The sequence below is a fragment of the Salvelinus fontinalis genome, chromosome 14, assembly GCF_029448725.1.
Source record: "Salvelinus fontinalis isolate EN_2023a chromosome 14, ASM2944872v1, whole genome shotgun sequence".
NCBI lineage: Eukaryota > Metazoa > Chordata > Actinopteri > Salmoniformes > Salmonidae > Salvelinus > Salvelinus fontinalis.
The window spans coordinates 17,318,720-17,336,487 of record NC_074678.1 but is presented as its reverse complement, the minus strand read 5'-3'; the positions used below and the strand labels follow the sequence as shown (position 1 = coordinate 17,336,487).

Sequence of the window (17,768 nt, the reverse complement as noted above, 5' to 3'; positions counted from 1 at the left end):
AAATGTTCATCTGTTTGTAGTAGGCTATGTACATTGTGTACATTGTGCCTAGTTCTCAGGATCATGCTGTTATGATTTACATTAGCTGAAAGACATATATCTCCTCAATCTCTTTATAGTTATCATCTGGAGAACTATTGTTTATTATAGAAATGTTATGATCAATCTTTCAAGAAGTGTTTGTATTCACAATAATCAACAATCAAGAGTCTATTGAAAGATGTATCCATACATTGTTATTATATCCATGATGTCATTCATTGTCTCAATCTGTGTTGCCTACCCAGATCCCACCACCAATGGTAGGCCTACTAAAGTTTAACCAAACCATGTACTGAGAGAGGTTTCTATTCCATTTTAACCATGTGCTTCAACCGTAACACGTGCAGAGATTTTGTGTTTGCTAGTTGTTCACAGAAATATGTTTAGGGACTGGCAAAGTGTGAACACAAATGATAACTGATCTTTATTCTGCCTTAAGTACATGTACGGTTTGTGGTTATATTAAGCTGCAGCATCTGGTGTGCATTTAATCTGCAAACATGGGGCCTTCACCCATCGTTTAAGTCCAAACTTAACTTCCCTGTTAGATGCCATGCATCTCATCATCGCCGAATTGTACATTAGGGAAAGTATTTATTACATTTAAATTATTTATTTATTGTCATTTTATGTTATACACTTGTTCTTACAAATATCAGATGTTTATAATTTATGAAGTGGCCATGTATGCTTTATTTTCTTTTTCTTTTCTTTTGTTTTCTCTGTGGAAAGAGAATGTTTCCAAGCAACAAGTCTCTGCCCCCCCCCACACACACACACACAGACAAGGAGGGATTTACCTTTCAAAACAGTGCATGTAGGTATATCCACTATCCACTACATTTTTATATGAACCAGATACACTGATAGAAAACAAGCTAATGTAACCTGGTGTAGCCTCCTCCACTAGCTTTGTCAGTCACATGTGTTGCCAGGGAACCTTGCCAAGAGATGAGTGTCAGTCCCTGGCACCCTGGTATCAGAGACCCAACACTTCTGTTCCCTTTTAGATGTTGCTCTAAAACCCAATTCATACCCTACACAAGTACACATCCACAATTAGCTATGCAAAATGGCAATCCTGCGTTGTTCTGTCGCAAATGTGTGCAGCCCCACAATTTGGAACTCAACGCAAGTATGTAGGATTACCTCTTGCATAGTTAATTGCATTCTTTGATTGTTTACTTGTGTAGGTTATAAATTAGGCTTAAAGGGAATCTTCACAATTTTTCAACTTCATATTTATCATCTCCAGCATCACCCTAACATCAACATATGTGAAAATGGTGCATTTCTATGTTTTGTAGTAAAAAGATAAGGGTAGATAAGTGTTTCCAATGACATCATCGGTGTGGATTGTGTGATTTTGACCAATTGTGAGTAGGCATTTTCTACTAATTGTCGACTAACTGGTTGATGTCATTATAAACACTTATCTTTCTCCATCTTTTTTTACTACAAAACATATAAACGCGCCATTTTCACATATGTTGATGGTGCTGGAGATGATGAATATAAAGTTGAAAAATGTTGAATTTTCCCTTTTAAGTCAGACACAGCACTAGACCTACTCCTGTTCATCGGACCTTGTTGTAGTTCCATACATTTACCTGTTATTAAAACAACCTTATTATCCAGTGTTTAACGAAGACAATAAATGTTGGTATTCATATTATATTGACATGGTAGTGTATTGTTATTCTTGTTATTATTATTATTATTGTGTTACTGTCATGTCTGAAAGGTCTCATGGATACTATTGTTGTACTTAAAAGAATAAAGCTTCTTTAAATATGAAAATATATATCTCCTGTCCTGATATTGGTATCTCCTGTCCTTTTTTTACATACACCCGACCTAACCATACCCCTGATAAAAATGTGCATTAAGATAGAAATACACAAAGGTCATATATGGTACATCTGCAATAGGCCGAGTTTAATCAAGGAATGTTTGTGACTGTAATCATAACTGTTTATAAGTAGTTGTTACTAATGGCTTTTAATTAAGGAAGAACAGTGTAGACGCAAAGTTTGGTAACAGAAGGACGGCACAAACGGCACAAACCGTCATTCTGTTACCAAACTTTGCATCTGCACAGTTCTTCAAGTAAATGTTTGTTTGTAAAATGTTCAGTGGAAACTGGTAAAAGTAGTAATTGTGCATAGAGTTGTATGGTTTGTTCAACTTTGCAATCGTTGGTTTTTGTTTGACATACATTTTAAAGTGAAAAATTCAGCATCACTCTGTGACCATGGAATTGCCCAGGACTGAATGCAGATCTGAGTTCATTCATCAATAACTCTTTGGCTTCTTTGTTTTTCCCATGTATTTGTTAATGGATTGAACAGGAGGCAGGTTCTTCATTCCCAAAACACTGGACTATTTACACCCTGCCTGAGTTCAAGTTGTTTGGCCACCTGCCCTGTGGCTGTGAGATATTATTATTACACTGTGTTCTCTCTTCAGGGGTACAGTAAAGAGATCAGAATGTAGATTTGCACCTCCTAGAGCAGGTCCTCACGCTGACTGTGTGTGGTTGATGTGTAATCAGTGAGTCATGCAATGTGCTGTAGCATAGACAGATGACAGCACATTGTCATACAGAGTGGGGCAACACTGGGGCCTACCTCATGGTTTAAAAACGGGTCTTATCTTAACAGTAAAGGTGTTCATGCAAGAGAAACAGTCTATCAAGAGTTTGATGGTGTTGGATAAGAGAACAAGACTTGCCTTGTGTGGTAGTTTACAGAGACGTGCAGAACGTGGTGTTGGCTCTGCTTATTGAAAAAAACTCCTGTGGGAACTCCTTTTTCAATTGAGGCCCTGTCACTCAGACCATTGAAGAGCAACCATGGCAGAACGCAGGCAGTAAACTCATACACATACACACATCCAAGGTCTTTCATATGATATAACCATTCTAATCACCATTGCATGTCTTCACAATATTGAGACTAAAATGTGTTCTAATCTCGGCCCCAGAACCAAATCAGCTACTTGATTTTGGCACTGTCACAATAGTGTGTTGTAATTAGCCACCAGGGCCAAATCTAACACATGAATTGGAATGCTGCAGACTAGCCTAGTTCAGTCTAGACTCAGTCAGTGATGCTGCAGACTAGCCTAGTTCAATCTAGACGCTCAGTCAGTGATGCTGCAGACTAGCCTAGTTTAGTCTAGACTCAGTCAGTGATACTGCAGACTAGCCTAGTTCAGTCTCGACTCAGTCAGTGATACTGCAGACTAGCCTAGTTCAGTCTCGACTCAGTCAGTGATGCTGCAGACTAGCCTAGTTTAGTCTAGACTCAGTCAGTGATGCTGCAGACTAGCCTCGTTTAGTCTAGACTCAGTCAGTGATGCTGCAGACTAGCCTCGTTTAGTCTAGACTCAGTCAGTGATGCTGCAGACTAGCCTAGTTCAGTCTAGATTCAGTCAGAGATAATGATAATGACTCAGGTGTCTAAAATAGGAACCTGACCCTGGATCATATCACCTGTCCTTTCACCTGCCCACGTCCCATATAGGTTTGCATGAGAGAAAGACAGACCACAATAAAACAGAAGCTGATTGGGAAACCCTCAACTTGTATCCCATATGGAACCCCATTCCCTACATAGTGCACTACTTTTGACCAGAGCCCCATGGACCCTGGTCAAAAGTAGAGCACTAAATTGAGAATAGAGTGCCATTTGGGATGCACACACCGGGGCAGCCGGCCAGGTCAGTGGTTACCTAGACCTCACCTCACCTTACCACACCCAGCTCTGCCCTGCCCCCATGTTTCCTGATCCCGGTTTACAAGGGATAAGGGGAGGTTGTGGAGAAACCTTGCAGAGTTTATGGAAACTCTTATGTTTCTTATCAGACATGTGAATGGGAGATCTGCACTGGCTGTAGGAACATTAACTCCATGTTAACACAGGTGTGGTACAGATGCCCAAACACAGAGATGAACGGTGATGATAAAGATATTTAAGCTTTTCACACTTGAAGTAGCATAATCTTTACCTAGCAACAATTCAGTAAAAGACAGTGTTGGGGAAGCTACTCTGAAAATATAGTTTACCAAGCTTCACACTGGAAGAAGTTAAGCTACACTAGAGCTACCCTTGTAAAACATATTGTTTACTTCAGTAAAGTTACTCTGAAAAAGTAGTTCACTACATCCAAACTATTTAGTGAAAAATTGTCATAGACTGCAAATTGCAAGAGCAGATCACGTTTGGGTCATTCGTTAACATAGTGTGTAATTTAGCCTATTAAACACGCAAAAATATGTTTCAAGTGAGAATTATGCAGGTCTTATGCAAAACAAAGGAAAAGATTGCCTACTTCACCTGTATTTTCTTTTCGGAAAAAAGTAGTGTAGTTACAGTAGTTAGCTGACCGCTACATGGCAAAAAAAGTTATTAAAACTACTGAAAACACTACCTAGATTTGAATTTAGTTCAAATACCACCAAGCTACTGCAAAATATAGTTAAATTACTAGTTGAACTACATGTAGTTCACTACTCCCCAACACTGGTAAAAGGGGAATTCAGTATTTGTAAGGGTTTCCCAGCTCTGTGAATTGTGGTCTATGAGCAGATGTCAACAACATAACATAAAGAAGACACAGCTAGACACATGCTTTTAATCATGACAAAAAAATGGATACTGATAAAACTACTGAATAAAACTGCCATTCAACATTATAATCTCACATGTGTAATGTGTTGTCAACTGAGTGCTGCATAGCCTGTCTCAGTAGGTCCCCTGGTGGCCAATGATGGCCTATGAGCTTTTTCCCACACTGTATTTCCAAAACGATAATTATTTTTTGAGCCTTAACGGTCGCCATATGATTGTGCAACCTGCGCGCGGGATATTTAACAGACGTAAACAAACCACGGAGAAACATGGGAGTCTAGCTAGCTAGCTAATCAATTGTTGTAGCAACTGTCATGTATCGTTTGTTAACTTAACTATTCATCTACAGCAGTTATCATATCCTAACTGCCCCATTAATCACCAGAGACGAGGAAAATGGTAAGTAGTTCGTTGCTAATACGCTTGTTGTCGAAGCAGCAGTTGCTAGCTCGCTAACGTTACTTCAGTGCATAGCCAGAATGTTGAATACAATTTAATTTGATCTCACTCTAACGTTACCGGTTTCCTTGGTGGTTGGTCCTTATGCAGCGCGTAATTTGAGACACCATATCCACAATAATCCAAACTGCGAACAGACTGGTTTTCTGAATGGTTCTCTATTTCTTCACCTGACAAATCCCTTTTATCTCTACTTCACTTCATGTCAACAACAAAAATCTTACATGTGCACCATATATGTGCATGAGGCTTGTGGGGGAACATTTATTTTGACATAAGGAGGAGCAGAGAGAAAATTATTTGTGACATTAAATGGTCTACTCAAATGTGTATTATGTCATGACAGAGGAGAAGCCTAGCACCAAGCCAGGTTGCCAAAAGGAAGCATGGAGGAGATTCGTCCGAGGATGAGGATTGGAACCCAGAAGAAGATGTAAGTTATGTTTGAGTTGATCAGAAACTCATCCATTTTGACTATGATGTCCTACTTATATTTCACTGTAATGTCAAGCAGATAGGATAACACAACATGTTGTTTCAGACCAAAAGAAGGAAAGGAGGAAATGAAAACAGAGAAAGCTATATCTCTCCCTTCAGAAAGCCTTTGACACAGTTGACCAACCAGCCCGTATGTGTGGACAGCAATGCACACGTGAGTATGGTCATTTTGACGCATAAATGTATTTGGCATGTGCTTACACAAACACTCAGTATAATGCTGTTATAGACATGCCAATCATTTTGAAGTACTTTGCTCATGGATGTATTGTCTTTACAGGAAGCCTTCATTCGAAGTATTCTCTCAAAACCTTTTAAAATCCCCATCCCCAATTACACAGGTAAGTAAATATGTCAAATCAATGTTGCTACCCTAGGTCTTCTCCACATATCTCACATATCTCTATATGACTATCTTTAGGAACAGTCTCAGTATATTATGCTGGATGGATCTATCTATTACAATGGGATTGTATTTGTTCTATAGGCTCTCTGGGGATAAGAGCACTAGGACTGAAGCGTGCGGGGGTGAGGAAGTCTCTTCACGACCCATTTGAAAACGGTGCACTGGTCCTCTATGAGCCTCCAGTGCTGGGCGCTCATGAGCTGATAAAAGCAGAGAAGTGAGTTCATCTCAATATTTAGGGAGGGATTAGAAAATGTTCATGTGAAGTCCGTAGCACAATTATGGTAAGGAAAGGGAGAGATTAGGAAAAACATGGTGATGTGAAGTCAGTAGCTCAGTTACGGTCTCGGATTGTTATAAAGATTAGACTTTTATAACTTTGCACAAAATGACATGTTGTAGTAGAAGTTTATTAATATGTTTCTCTGTGTGCAGAGATAAACTGCCTGTACATGTTGTTGTGGATCCAGTCCTTGGAAAGGTCCTCAGACCCCATCAGCGAGAGGTACAGTCTCTTTGTAAATCTTGATACTTTTCTGTGTCCCAAATGGCACCTTATTCCCTATATAGTGCACTAGTTTTGACCAGGGCCCAGAGCACGCTTAATTGTATTTGTGTATACTTTTGTTTCTAATAACCAGATTTTGTATTCTGTCAGGGAGTGAAATTCCTGTGGGATTGTGTGACCGGGAGACGTATTGCCGACTCGTATGGCTGCATCATGGCTGATGAGATGGGGCTGGGGAAAACCCTGCAGTGTATTGCCCTCATGTGGACCCTGCTGCGCCAGAGTCCTGATGCCAAGCCTGAGATAGACAAGGCCATTGTTGTTTCACCCTCCAGTTTGGTTCGTAACTGGTACAACGAGGTGGGAAAGTGGCTGGGCGGACGCATCACACCGGTGGCCATCGATGGGGGATCCAAGGAGGAGATAGACAAAAAACTAGGTAGGTTTGTTTTGACCATTAAGCATTATTCCTGTTGTGGCAATACCCTTAGCAGTGGCATGGTTGTTCCCAGGACTCCCTGGGGAAACAGTGACAATTGTTACTTAGTGGACTATTCAGGCTAAATAAATAAGAATAACATAAAATGTTAACATTGAACTGGGTTTATGTGCTTGACAGTGAACTGGGTTTATGTGCTTGACAGTGAACTGGGTTTATGTGCTTGACAGTGAACTGGGTTTATGTGCTTGACAGTGAACTGGGTTTATGTGCTTGACAGTGAACTGGGTTTATGTGCTTGACAGTGAACTTCATGACTCAGCGTGGCTTGAGGGTTCCTACTCCAATCCTGATCATTTCATATGAGACGTTCCGGCTTCATGCTGAAGTTCTACACAAAGGAAAAGTGGGACTTGTCATCTGTGATGAGGTACCGTGACGAGGAGATGTAGGCCAATATTCACAATGTGGTGCTGATCTAGGATCAGGTCCCCACTCTTATTAATTACTGATCCTAGATCAGCACTCCTACACTGTTTTATGAACACAGGTCATGGTTCTTAGGCTTCTGCTCAGGTTTTGGATTGATGTTATCCTCAAATGGACCATATACAAGTAGTAATAGTTGTAATATATTGTAAATATATATTTCACCTGGTTATGCCAATAACACCTTGTTCCTTGTGCACCCTGTAGGGTCATCGGCTGAAGAACTCGGACAACCAGACGTACCAAGCTCTGAATGCTATGAGTGCCCAGAGGAGGGTGCTGATCTCAGGCACTCCCATTCAGAATGACCTGCTGGAATACTTCAGTCTGGTGCACTTTGTCAACGCTGGCATCCTGGGTAAGCTGACACTACTTACAACTACATGGAGGCAAATGGATAAAATTCTATAAAAAGTTGAAGGTATGTATGCTTTCTGAATAGACGAAGAGACATGTTAAATTAGGTCGGTTAGATCGCCCCTTCTCTGCCTTCTAACTGTCCTCCTGTGGTTTCTTTCCCTTCTCAGGAACAGCCCAGGAGTTTAAGAAGCGTTTTGAATTCCCCATCCTGAAGGGTCGTGATGCAGACGCCAGCGGCAAAGACAGGCAGGTTGGAGAGGAGAAACTCAAGGAGCTGATCAGCATTGTCAATGGGTAAACCTCACACGTTGCTGAAGACTTAATAGTTTATCTACAACACAATGGACATCTTTATGGTCATGTGTATTTTCAGACTATCTGCCTAATATATCTTAGCTTGGCTGAATCGCAGACCCACATGGTACACAGTGAGCAAGTCGGTCGCTTTAGTAAGGCAAAACATAACTACTTAATAGGTCCGGGACAATACCAGTTCGTGATACTCGTTAGTATCGTGGCAAGGAAGCAAAACATGAAACTTTAGGAAAACCAAAATCCTTATGTTGTCATCCAGACTTTCATTTTATTTATTTTCCAACCTATAGCACACAATATTTTACATACAGCAGGTTTTTAAAGGACCAAAGAGTTTGGTCTTCTTCGTGTTTTCATTTTTGCCATGGAAAAACTTTTGTGATACTGGTATCATCACAGCCCTATACTTAATATTTTTCTCTCCTTGGTGGTTTTAGATGCTTGATTCGGAGAACCTCAGACATCCTCTCAAAGTATCTTCCTGTTAAGATCGAGCAGGTCGTCTGTTGCAGGTAACTCTTCCATTTTCATGTATTTTTACATTTTAAGATTTTATTATATGTATTGATTGCAACTGACCACTGATAATGGTATTTCTGATGGTATTAACAGGTGTGTTTAGTGTCACAAATAATGGTGTCGCTGGTTCAACTAATTGCAAATGTATACTACCTGAATAGTCATTACAGGCGTATAGGGACCCTTGAATATACAAGTTAATTTCGGTTGGAATACTATAAAATACAAATAAGTTGATGTTGGATAGTAAACAATACCAAAAAAGCTTCCAGAAGTAATCAAGGCACTCTCATTTAGTGGAAAGATTTAAAAGCCTGTATTGTTCACGGCTTAATATTTGCGTGTTCTCTGCAGGCTGACCCCCCTCCAGTCAGAGCTGTATAAACTGTTCCTGAGGCAGGCTAAGCCCTTACAGACACTGCAGCAGCAGGGCAAGATCAGTGTCTCCTCTCTGTCCTCCATCACCTCTCTCAAGAAGCTCTGTAACCGTAAGTGTCCAAACGACAAATCAACTGGTGCTTTATATATGTATTGTCTTTAGTTTATTATTAGTGAAATCCTCCCATGTACATTTCTGTCCTGACACAACTTGTTTTTGTTGTTGTGTGTGTGTGGATATCCTTTTGTTAGCTGTTTGGTTTTGCGTCAGTGTATGTTGGTCTGTTGTATTGTGACTTTTTTTCTCCTTTGCCTCCCAGACCCGGCTCTCATCTATGATAAGTGTGTGGAGGGAGATGAGGGCTTTGATGGGGCCCTGGATCTCTTCCCTACAGGATACTCCACCAAGGCTGTGGAGCCACAGCTTTCTGGTAAGAACACATTATTTAGTTTTATGAAGGATTCGGGACAGGTAACACTTAGAACTCGCAGATATAATTCATTACGATGCTGTTTTTTAATGCATTGTCATGAGCATGTACAGTATTATCCCCTTATAATTAAGCAATAAGGCCTGAGGAGGTGTGGTATATGGCTAATATTCCACAGCTAAGAGCTGTTCTTACGCACAATGTAACGCGGAGTTCTTGGACACAACCCTTAGCCATGGTACATTGGCCATATACCACAAACCCCAGAGGTGGCTTATTGCTATTATAAACTGGTTACCAACAAAAAAAAGTGTCATACGAATGGTATACAGTCAGCCAATCAGCATTCAGGGCTCGACCCACCTGATTTTATAATTAATTATAATCACCCCATTGTTAATATGGGATCTATAATGACGTTGATCTTTCCTCCAGGTAAAATGCTGGTTCTGGACTATATCCTGGCCATGACCAGAAGCACCACCAGTGACAAAGTGGTGTTGGTCTCCAACTACACACAAACACTGGACCTCTTTGAGAAGCTCTGTCGAACTCGAAGGTAAGAAAGGAACTGACACAGGAGCTGTCACATCCATTGTTTTCAGTTATTCTTGAAAATGAACTTTGAGATTGGAAAGAAACCGCTTTTTTCTTTTGATCAGATACCTCTACGTTCGGCTTGATGGCACAATGTCCATCAAGAAGAGAGCAAAGATAGTGGAGAGGTTCAACAGCCCATCTGTAGGTAGTGAACATGTTGTAAATGGCATCTTGCTATAAGAGTTTGTTTGATCATGAGTATTTACATGACATCTCTCTCACTCAGAGCCCAGAGTTCATATTTATGCTGAGCAGCAAAGCTGGGGGGTGTGGCCTGAATCTGATTGGTGCTAATCGCCTGGTGATGTTTGACCCTGACTGGAACCCAGCCAATGACGAGCAGGCCATGGCTCGAGTCTGGAGAGATGGACAGAAAAAGACCTGCTACATCTACAGACTGCTTTCAGTGAGTAGAACAGAGAATGACAAGAGTATCATACTGAAAAGTGGTGTCGGCCGCAAATTAGTTAATTCATTCATTTGATTTATATCGCTTTTCCAAGTGCTTGGGGAGGGAGGGGAGTCTCACCTCGGTATGGTGGTATTTGCAATTGAACTATCAAAATGGTGTTTTACGTCACGTGTATGACTGACAGTTGCTATGTGTGTTCCTGCAGACAGGGACAATTGAGGAGAAGATCCTTCAGAGGCAGGCCCATAAGAAGGCTCTGAGCAGCTGTGTGGTGGATGAAGAGCAGGATGTGGAGAGACACTTCTCTCTGGGGGAGCTACGAGAACTCTTTCATCTCAGTGAGGAGACCACCAGTGACACGCATGACAGGTACACACACACGACCGGTACAAACACAGTTCGCAGCAGTAGGCAGAGCCCATTGACACTAATTTAAAGTTGAGGTCAATTCTTGGATGTTGTTACATCCTCCCTCTTTGGAAGAGTTCAAGTATAATTTAAAACATCTTATGTGTTCGAGACTTACCTTAATCACAACGCTTGTATTTGTCCACTAATGTTAACTATTCTGTCTCCTGTGCCCCTGCCAGGTTCCGCTGTCGGCGCTGTGTGAATGGGCGACAGGTGCGGCCCCCTCCTGAGGACTCTGATTGTACCTGTGACCTGTCCCAGTGGCAACACTGCTCTGACAAGAGGGGCCTGAGAGACCCCATACTGCAGGCCTCCTGGGACGCTGCCATCTCCTTTGTCTTCCACCAGCGCTCCCACGAGGACCAGAGAGGGGTCGTGTGACAGCCATGCGGTCTGAGACAACCAGGAGTCATGGTATTTGACGAGAGGGCCTAGCCCTGAACCAAGGACGGCCAACCAGCACATAGGAGCAACGTTACTGGACAAGAGAGCGCAGACAGTTTTACTGGGCCATCTGGAATCCTTGGGATGTCCGTACCCTAAACCGCTACCCCATTTAAATTTCAATGTGGTAGGGACGTCCCAAGGACCCGGGATTGCACGGACCCTAGGAAAACGGACAAAAAGAGACAAGCTATCTTATGAAGGGAATACTACTTATCGTGATGGATTCACGGCTGAATTCCCCCATACTCTTTTATAAGGGTGTGTAACAGAGTAATAACCATATTGAAGACCATTTTCTTCTTATGAAAAGGCAATCTTACCTGCAATTGTCCACACATCTCTCTTACAGTCTTTTGTGTTGTAGCCACAGTGTAAATGTTATTGTGTATTGTTTTCTGTTAAATCGTATATTTTTTTCCCTTGATAGTGAAAATGTTTTGTAAAGAACTGACAATTTCAATGTCAGGATTTATTGAACCAAGACAATTGTTAGCAATTCAACAAACAAGATATTAACAAAACAATTATTTAAGGACTGCAGATGCTGCATTAAAGATTACAATATGTAAACAATAACATAGATGCTGAGTAAAGGGTGACAAACAGAAACATTGGTGAGCTGAACAAGATAAAGGAAATGGTGCATATAAATGTTTTTCTTCACACAGAGTTCATTATTATTTCACAATTTGAAACGCCATATAAGGCCACTTTATTATTAATTATTTTTGGCTTTAGGCATGCAACAGTCTTGACTAGGGTTGTAAAGGAAGGGTATACTACTGGATGTACTTCCAGTGAACTACCAGAATGTTGGAGGATTCTATGTAATCCAATCTATCAAGACATCTAGTGGGACTTGTGCATTTAAGATTTGTACAGGTGCATAATAACCTCTGGCCCTTTGTGTGACCTTACCACATGTAAAATATTTTATAGAGTGACAGTTGTAAAACATTATCCGAAATATAAACCATTGGTGTTTAATATTAGGTGTTCAGCATGAAATATATATATATAGATATTTTTTTTTTTACAAAGTCTATATTTACAGTATTTCTTGCCAATGTTTTGGAGTCTAACTGGTGGCAGTTGTGAAAAAAAAATCAGTGGGAAGAGTTGCAGAGTTAACTGAAAATAATGCCATTGATGATTAGATGTTTCCCCCCCCCCCCCCCCCCCCATTAATTAGGCTATTTTCTCTTGAACCATATGGTCTCTGTACTAGAAACTCATGGGTACATGAATATATATATATATCACAGCAAAAAAAGAAACTGTCAACTGTCTTTATTTTCATCAAACTTAACATGTGTAAATATTTGTATGAACATAAGATTCAACAACTGAGACATAAACTGAACAAGTTCCACAGACATGTGACTAAAATAAATGGAATAATGTGTACCTGAACAAAGGGGGGGTCAAAATCAAAGTAACAATGCAGCTATTGGCCAGATACTAAGTACTGCAGTGCATCTCCTCCTCATGAACCGCACCAGATTTGCCAGTTCTTGCTGTGAGATGTTTCCCTACTCTTCCACCAAGGCACCTGCAAGTTCTCTGACATTTCTGGGGGGAATGGCCCTAGCCCTCACCCTCCGATCCAACAGGTCCCAGATGTGCTCAATGGGATTGAGATCCGGGCTCTTCGCTGGTCATGGCAGAACACTGACATTCCTGTCTTGCAGGAAATCACGCACAGAACGAGCAGTATGGCTGGTGGCATTGTCATGCAGGAGGGTCATGTCAGGGTGAGCCTGCAGGAAGGGTACCACATGAGGGAGGAGGATGTCTTCCCTGTAACGCACAGCGTTGAGATTGCCTGCAATGACAACAAGCTCAGTACGATGATGCTGTGACACACCGCCCCAGACCATGACGGACCCTCCACCTCCAAATCGATCCCGCTCCAGAGTACAGGCCCTCTGTGTAACGCTCATTCCTTCGACGATGAATGCGAATCCAACCATCATCCCTGGTGAGACAAAACCACGACTCGTCAGTGAAGAGCACTTTTTGCCAGTCCTGTCTGGTCCAGCGACGGTTGGTTTGTGCACATAGGTGACGTTGCCGGTGATGTCTGGTGAGGACCTGCCTTACAACAGGCCTACAAGTCCTCAGTTCAGCCTCTCTCTGGCTTTGTGGACAGTCTGAGCACTGATGAAGGGATTGTGCGTTCCTGGTGTAACTCGAGCAGTTGTTGTTGCCATCCTGTACCTGTCCTGCAGGTGTGATGTTCGGATGTCCCGATCCTGTGCAGGGGTTGTTACACGTGGTCTGCCACTGCGAGGAAGATCAGCTGTCCGTCCTGTCTCCCTGTAGCGCTGTCTTGGGCGTCTCACAGTACGGACATTGCAATTTATTGGCCTGGCAACAACTACAGTCCTCATGCCTCCTTGCAGTATTTCTAAGGCACATTCACACAGATGAGCAGGGACCCTGGGCATCTTTCTTTTGGTGTTTTGCAGAGTCAGTAGAAAGGCCTCTTTAGTGTCCTAAGTTTTCATAACTGTGACCTTAATTGCCTACCGTCTGTAAGCTGTTAGCCTCTACGGGATCGGTGTCCCTAAACCGGGACAGTTGTTGCTCAATAGGTGATAATGTGACTAGAATGACGCTGTAAACAACAGCCAATTTTACGGGACATAGACATGTCTTATTTTTATTTAACCTTTATTTAACAAGGCAAGTCAGTTAAGAACAAGTTCTTATTTACAATTGACGGCCTACCCCGGCTAAACCTTCCCCTAACCCGGACGACTCTGGGCCAATTGTGCGCCGCCCTATGGGACAGCCCGGGATCGAACCAGAGACTGTAGTGATGTCTCTAACACTGCGATAGTGCCTTAGACTGCTATCGCCACTCAGTAGACCTTATATTGGCAGAAAGCTTAAATTGGTGTAAATCTAACTGCAGTGTCCAATTTACAATAGCTATTACAGCAACAAAAGCTATTGTTTGAGGATAGTGCACAACTACAAAACACTTTTATCACAGCAACTGGTTTGATACATTCACCTCTAAAGGTAAATAATGTACTTACATTCAGTAATCTTGCTCTGATTTGTCATCCTGAGGGTCCCAGAGATAAAATTAAGCATAGTTTGTTTGATAAAATACATTTTTACATTAAAATGTAGGAACTGGTTTCTACAGTTTGAGTCCACTGTTTTCTCTGGCTCCCTCCCTGCCATCTAGATGTGTGAAGGTTTGTGTATTTTCTGTAGGGAAGCTAATGATTTGTCATGTATGACATTCCTGGGAGTGTGTAAACTAAAAAAAAAATATTACCATAGCATTTTTGTATGTTCTCTATAGTTATGTACTTAAATGTATAAATTGACCAATTCGGCACATTTTGGCGAACTCCTGGCAGACTTGATACAAACTATTGTGTAGTGATGTAATTCTTCACTGGATCGGTCTGAATCTTTGCGCACACTGCTGCCATCTTGTGGACAACACCTAGATTACACCTATAATCCTATCTCAATGTATGGCTTTTCTCTTGCTTTCCCTAGCAAGATGATGGAACCCAAAAAATATAAAACGCTTTTTTTGTTTGTATTATCTTTAACCAGATCTAATGTGTTATTCTCCTACATTAATTTCACATCTCCACAAACTTCAAAGTGTTTCCTTTCAAACGGTATCAAGAATATGCATATCCTTGCTTCAGGTCCTGAGCTACAGGCAGTTAGATTTGGGTATGTCATTTTAGGAGAAAATTGGAAAAAAAAGGGTCCAATCCTTGGCAAACACATGGGTTCAATACATTTCACCACTGAATACCTCAAAATAGCAAACCATTTAATTGTAAAATATCTCTCCTTCAAATTAATGTTTTGTGGACTTCCGGTTAGTCCTTTCTGTCCAATCGCACCAACCGCCAGTGTGTAGCTAGAACCGCATGCGCAGATTGGTACCAGTCAAAATCCTTAGCGGTTTATTTGGCTAACAAGTGAATACTTCTTCGTATTTTAACTTTTCTTAGTCGTTAGAGATGGCCGCTAGATATGATAGAGCTATAACAGTATTTTCCCCCGATGGACACCTGTTTCAAGTGGAATATGCACAAGAGGCTGTGAAAAAAGGCTCTACTGCGGTGAGTGTTATTACTACTAGCTAAGTTAGCTAGCCAATTTAGCAAGGCTAACGTTATCTTTAGTTACTTTTCACTCTCTTGCATTTGTCATAACGTTACTTCATTTGCTTTGTGAATTTGAACTGACAATTGACAGCTGAATTAGCTAGATAAGATGATTATTCAATATAGCTAACTTGCTAACAACGAGATACACATTCCACGGGGACAGCATGACTTGCATGTAATTGCTAACCTACCAACTAGCCCAGCTAGCTAGCAAACAGGTTTTGTTCCACGTCGTCTTTATTGCAGTCGCAATGCGCATTTCAGAACATGGTAATATACTGACTAATCATTGTTATTTTGTGCAGGTGGGCATCAGAGGGAAAGACATTGTCGTTTTGGGTGTTGAGAAAAAGTCTGTAGCTAAACTCCAAGAGGAGAGGACTGTACGCAAGATATGTGCACTTGATGATCATGTCTGTATGGCATTTGCAGGTAAGACCATCCATTTACTCATACACACAGTCCTAACCACCTGTTATCAGTCTGATTAGCCTAGTTAGCTAGTTTTTATTGAGCCGTGCTGTAGTTCTCACTGGTTTTCAATAAACTTTGATATGATTTCAGATGCAGAACTGGTTTTGTTAGTCGAAAAGCAGGTATTTTGTGTCAGTTTTGAGTAAACGGCCTGAAATGCAGACTGTTGTGACTCAGACATTGTCCCTCTCTTCTGTCCTTCCAGGTCTGACGGCCGATGCTCGTATCGTTATCAACAGAGCCAGGGTGGAGTGTCAGAGCCACCGGCTTACTGTAGAGGACCCTGTTACTGTGGAGTATATCACACGCCACATTGCCACACTCAAACAGGTAGACTACATGCAAAACAAACTGGTATTAACATGCTTCACTGCCATAGAAATTAGTGTTTCTTGGTAGTGGTAGTCATCCTTGTTTCATTCAGTTTTATTCCATTTGGTGCCTAATGAACATGACCCAGGCAGGTAGTGTCTCTCACAGTCAAACCCTTTTAGTAAGTGTGTGTGTCTCTTTATCCCCCCTTCAGCGCTACACACAGAGTAACGGACGCAGACCCTTCGGTATCTCTGCTCTGATCGTGGGCTTCGACAACGATGGAACCCCACGACTCTACCAAACGGACCCATCTGGAACATATCATGCCTGGAAGGTGTGTAACACTGTCCTCTCTCTTATGTCTAGTAGATCACACTCTGCTATCCTGCTAAATGTGTAGAAAACATAACACAGAGGCCCGCACACTAATGCTGGCATTATCCAATCTGTTTGAATTTTTCACTTTGGGGGTGTGGTTTATTCAGCCCAACATTTTTGCAGGGTTGCTTAGTGTTCCATTTTCTATGTGTAACCTCTCTCGACCTTCTCCCCTGCAGGCCAATTCTATCGGTCGCAGTGCAAAGACTGTCCGGGAGTTTCTGGAGAAGAACTACACAGACGAGGCCATCGCCACTGACAACGAGGCTATAAAGCTGGCCATCAAAGCCCTGCTGGAGGTAGGCTAACACAAGGCACTAACATTTGCTTGATTCATACTAGAAGGCCAACAAGGCAAGCTGTACTAGGCTGGCCTGATTACCCATCCACCATAGTTGCTGGAAATCTAAATATCTGAGCCGGCACAATATGGTTCATGTTGACCCTATAATGTGAATTGGGAAACTAAGTCACTAATGGGGGTTGATGGTAATGAACAGCAGCATGCTTACCTCCTGACCCTATGCTTACAGGTTGTTCAGTCAGGAGGAAAGAACATTGAGCTGGCAGTGATCAGGAGGAATCAGCCACTGAAGGTACACACACACTAAAAGCAGTTAACTGAACAATTAATTCTCATTTGAAATCATTACTAATTCCCTGTTTCGTACATCTTTATCAGCTTTTGGAGTCTAAAGAAATTGAAACCCTCGTGGCTGAAATCGAGAAGGAGAAAGAGGAGGAGGCAGAGAAAAAGAAGCCGAAGAAATCTACATAAGTCAAACTAGTCTGTCACATGACCTGTTTTCAGTTTGTGTGAGGATGGGCTTCAATGAGGGTGAACACAACCCCCCTTTTCCAAGACACACTGACTCGTCTTCATTTTATATATATCGTTCTGTAGTGCGGCTACTACCTCCCTGTTCACTGTAATGTTAGCACATTATTCTGACCCTGAACTGAAGCATTTGACTCAAATAATGCTTTTATAAATTGAACCTTGAATAATAAAAGATTGTGCTTTTATTTTTGACTGCTCAAACGGGTCTCATTTACAATGTTGAAAAATAACTGTTACTCTTAGTTGACCTGATGT

At 41.6% G+C, this 17,768-nt stretch overlaps 2 protein-coding genes across 2 annotated transcripts; both read left to right on the top strand.

Annotated features, from left to right (window-relative positions):
- The first annotated feature begins 4,912 nt into the window (after nucleotides 1-4,912).
- rad54l (RAD54 like) lies at nucleotides 4,913-12,508 on the top strand. The gene is made up of 18 exons (XM_055944070.1): nucleotides 4,913-5,075; nucleotides 5,482-5,568; nucleotides 5,677-5,787; nucleotides 5,914-5,974; nucleotides 6,121-6,256; nucleotides 6,475-6,544; nucleotides 6,698-6,986; nucleotides 7,292-7,416; nucleotides 7,683-7,833; nucleotides 8,003-8,129; nucleotides 8,588-8,662; nucleotides 9,024-9,157; nucleotides 9,368-9,478; nucleotides 9,914-10,037; nucleotides 10,141-10,219; nucleotides 10,305-10,484; nucleotides 10,696-10,859; nucleotides 11,081-12,508. Exons 1-18 carry the CDS (start codon nucleotides 5,073-5,075, stop codon nucleotides 11,280-11,282), a joined length of 2,229 nt encoding a protein of 742 aa, XP_055800045.1. The 5' UTR covers nucleotides 4,913-5,072; the 3' UTR covers nucleotides 11,283-12,508.
- A 2,728-nt stretch (nucleotides 12,509-15,236) lies between these two features.
- Nucleotides 15,237-17,698, top strand: psma8 (proteasome 20S subunit alpha 8). Its single transcript, XM_055944069.1, has 7 exons — nucleotides 15,237-15,457; nucleotides 15,811-15,937; nucleotides 16,185-16,309; nucleotides 16,506-16,628; nucleotides 16,852-16,971; nucleotides 17,206-17,268; nucleotides 17,355-17,698. Exons 1-7 carry the CDS (start codon nucleotides 15,356-15,358, stop codon nucleotides 17,448-17,450), a joined length of 756 nt encoding a protein of 251 aa, XP_055800044.1. The 5' UTR covers nucleotides 15,237-15,355; the 3' UTR covers nucleotides 17,451-17,698.
- The last annotated feature ends 70 nt before the right edge of the window (nucleotides 17,699-17,768 follow it).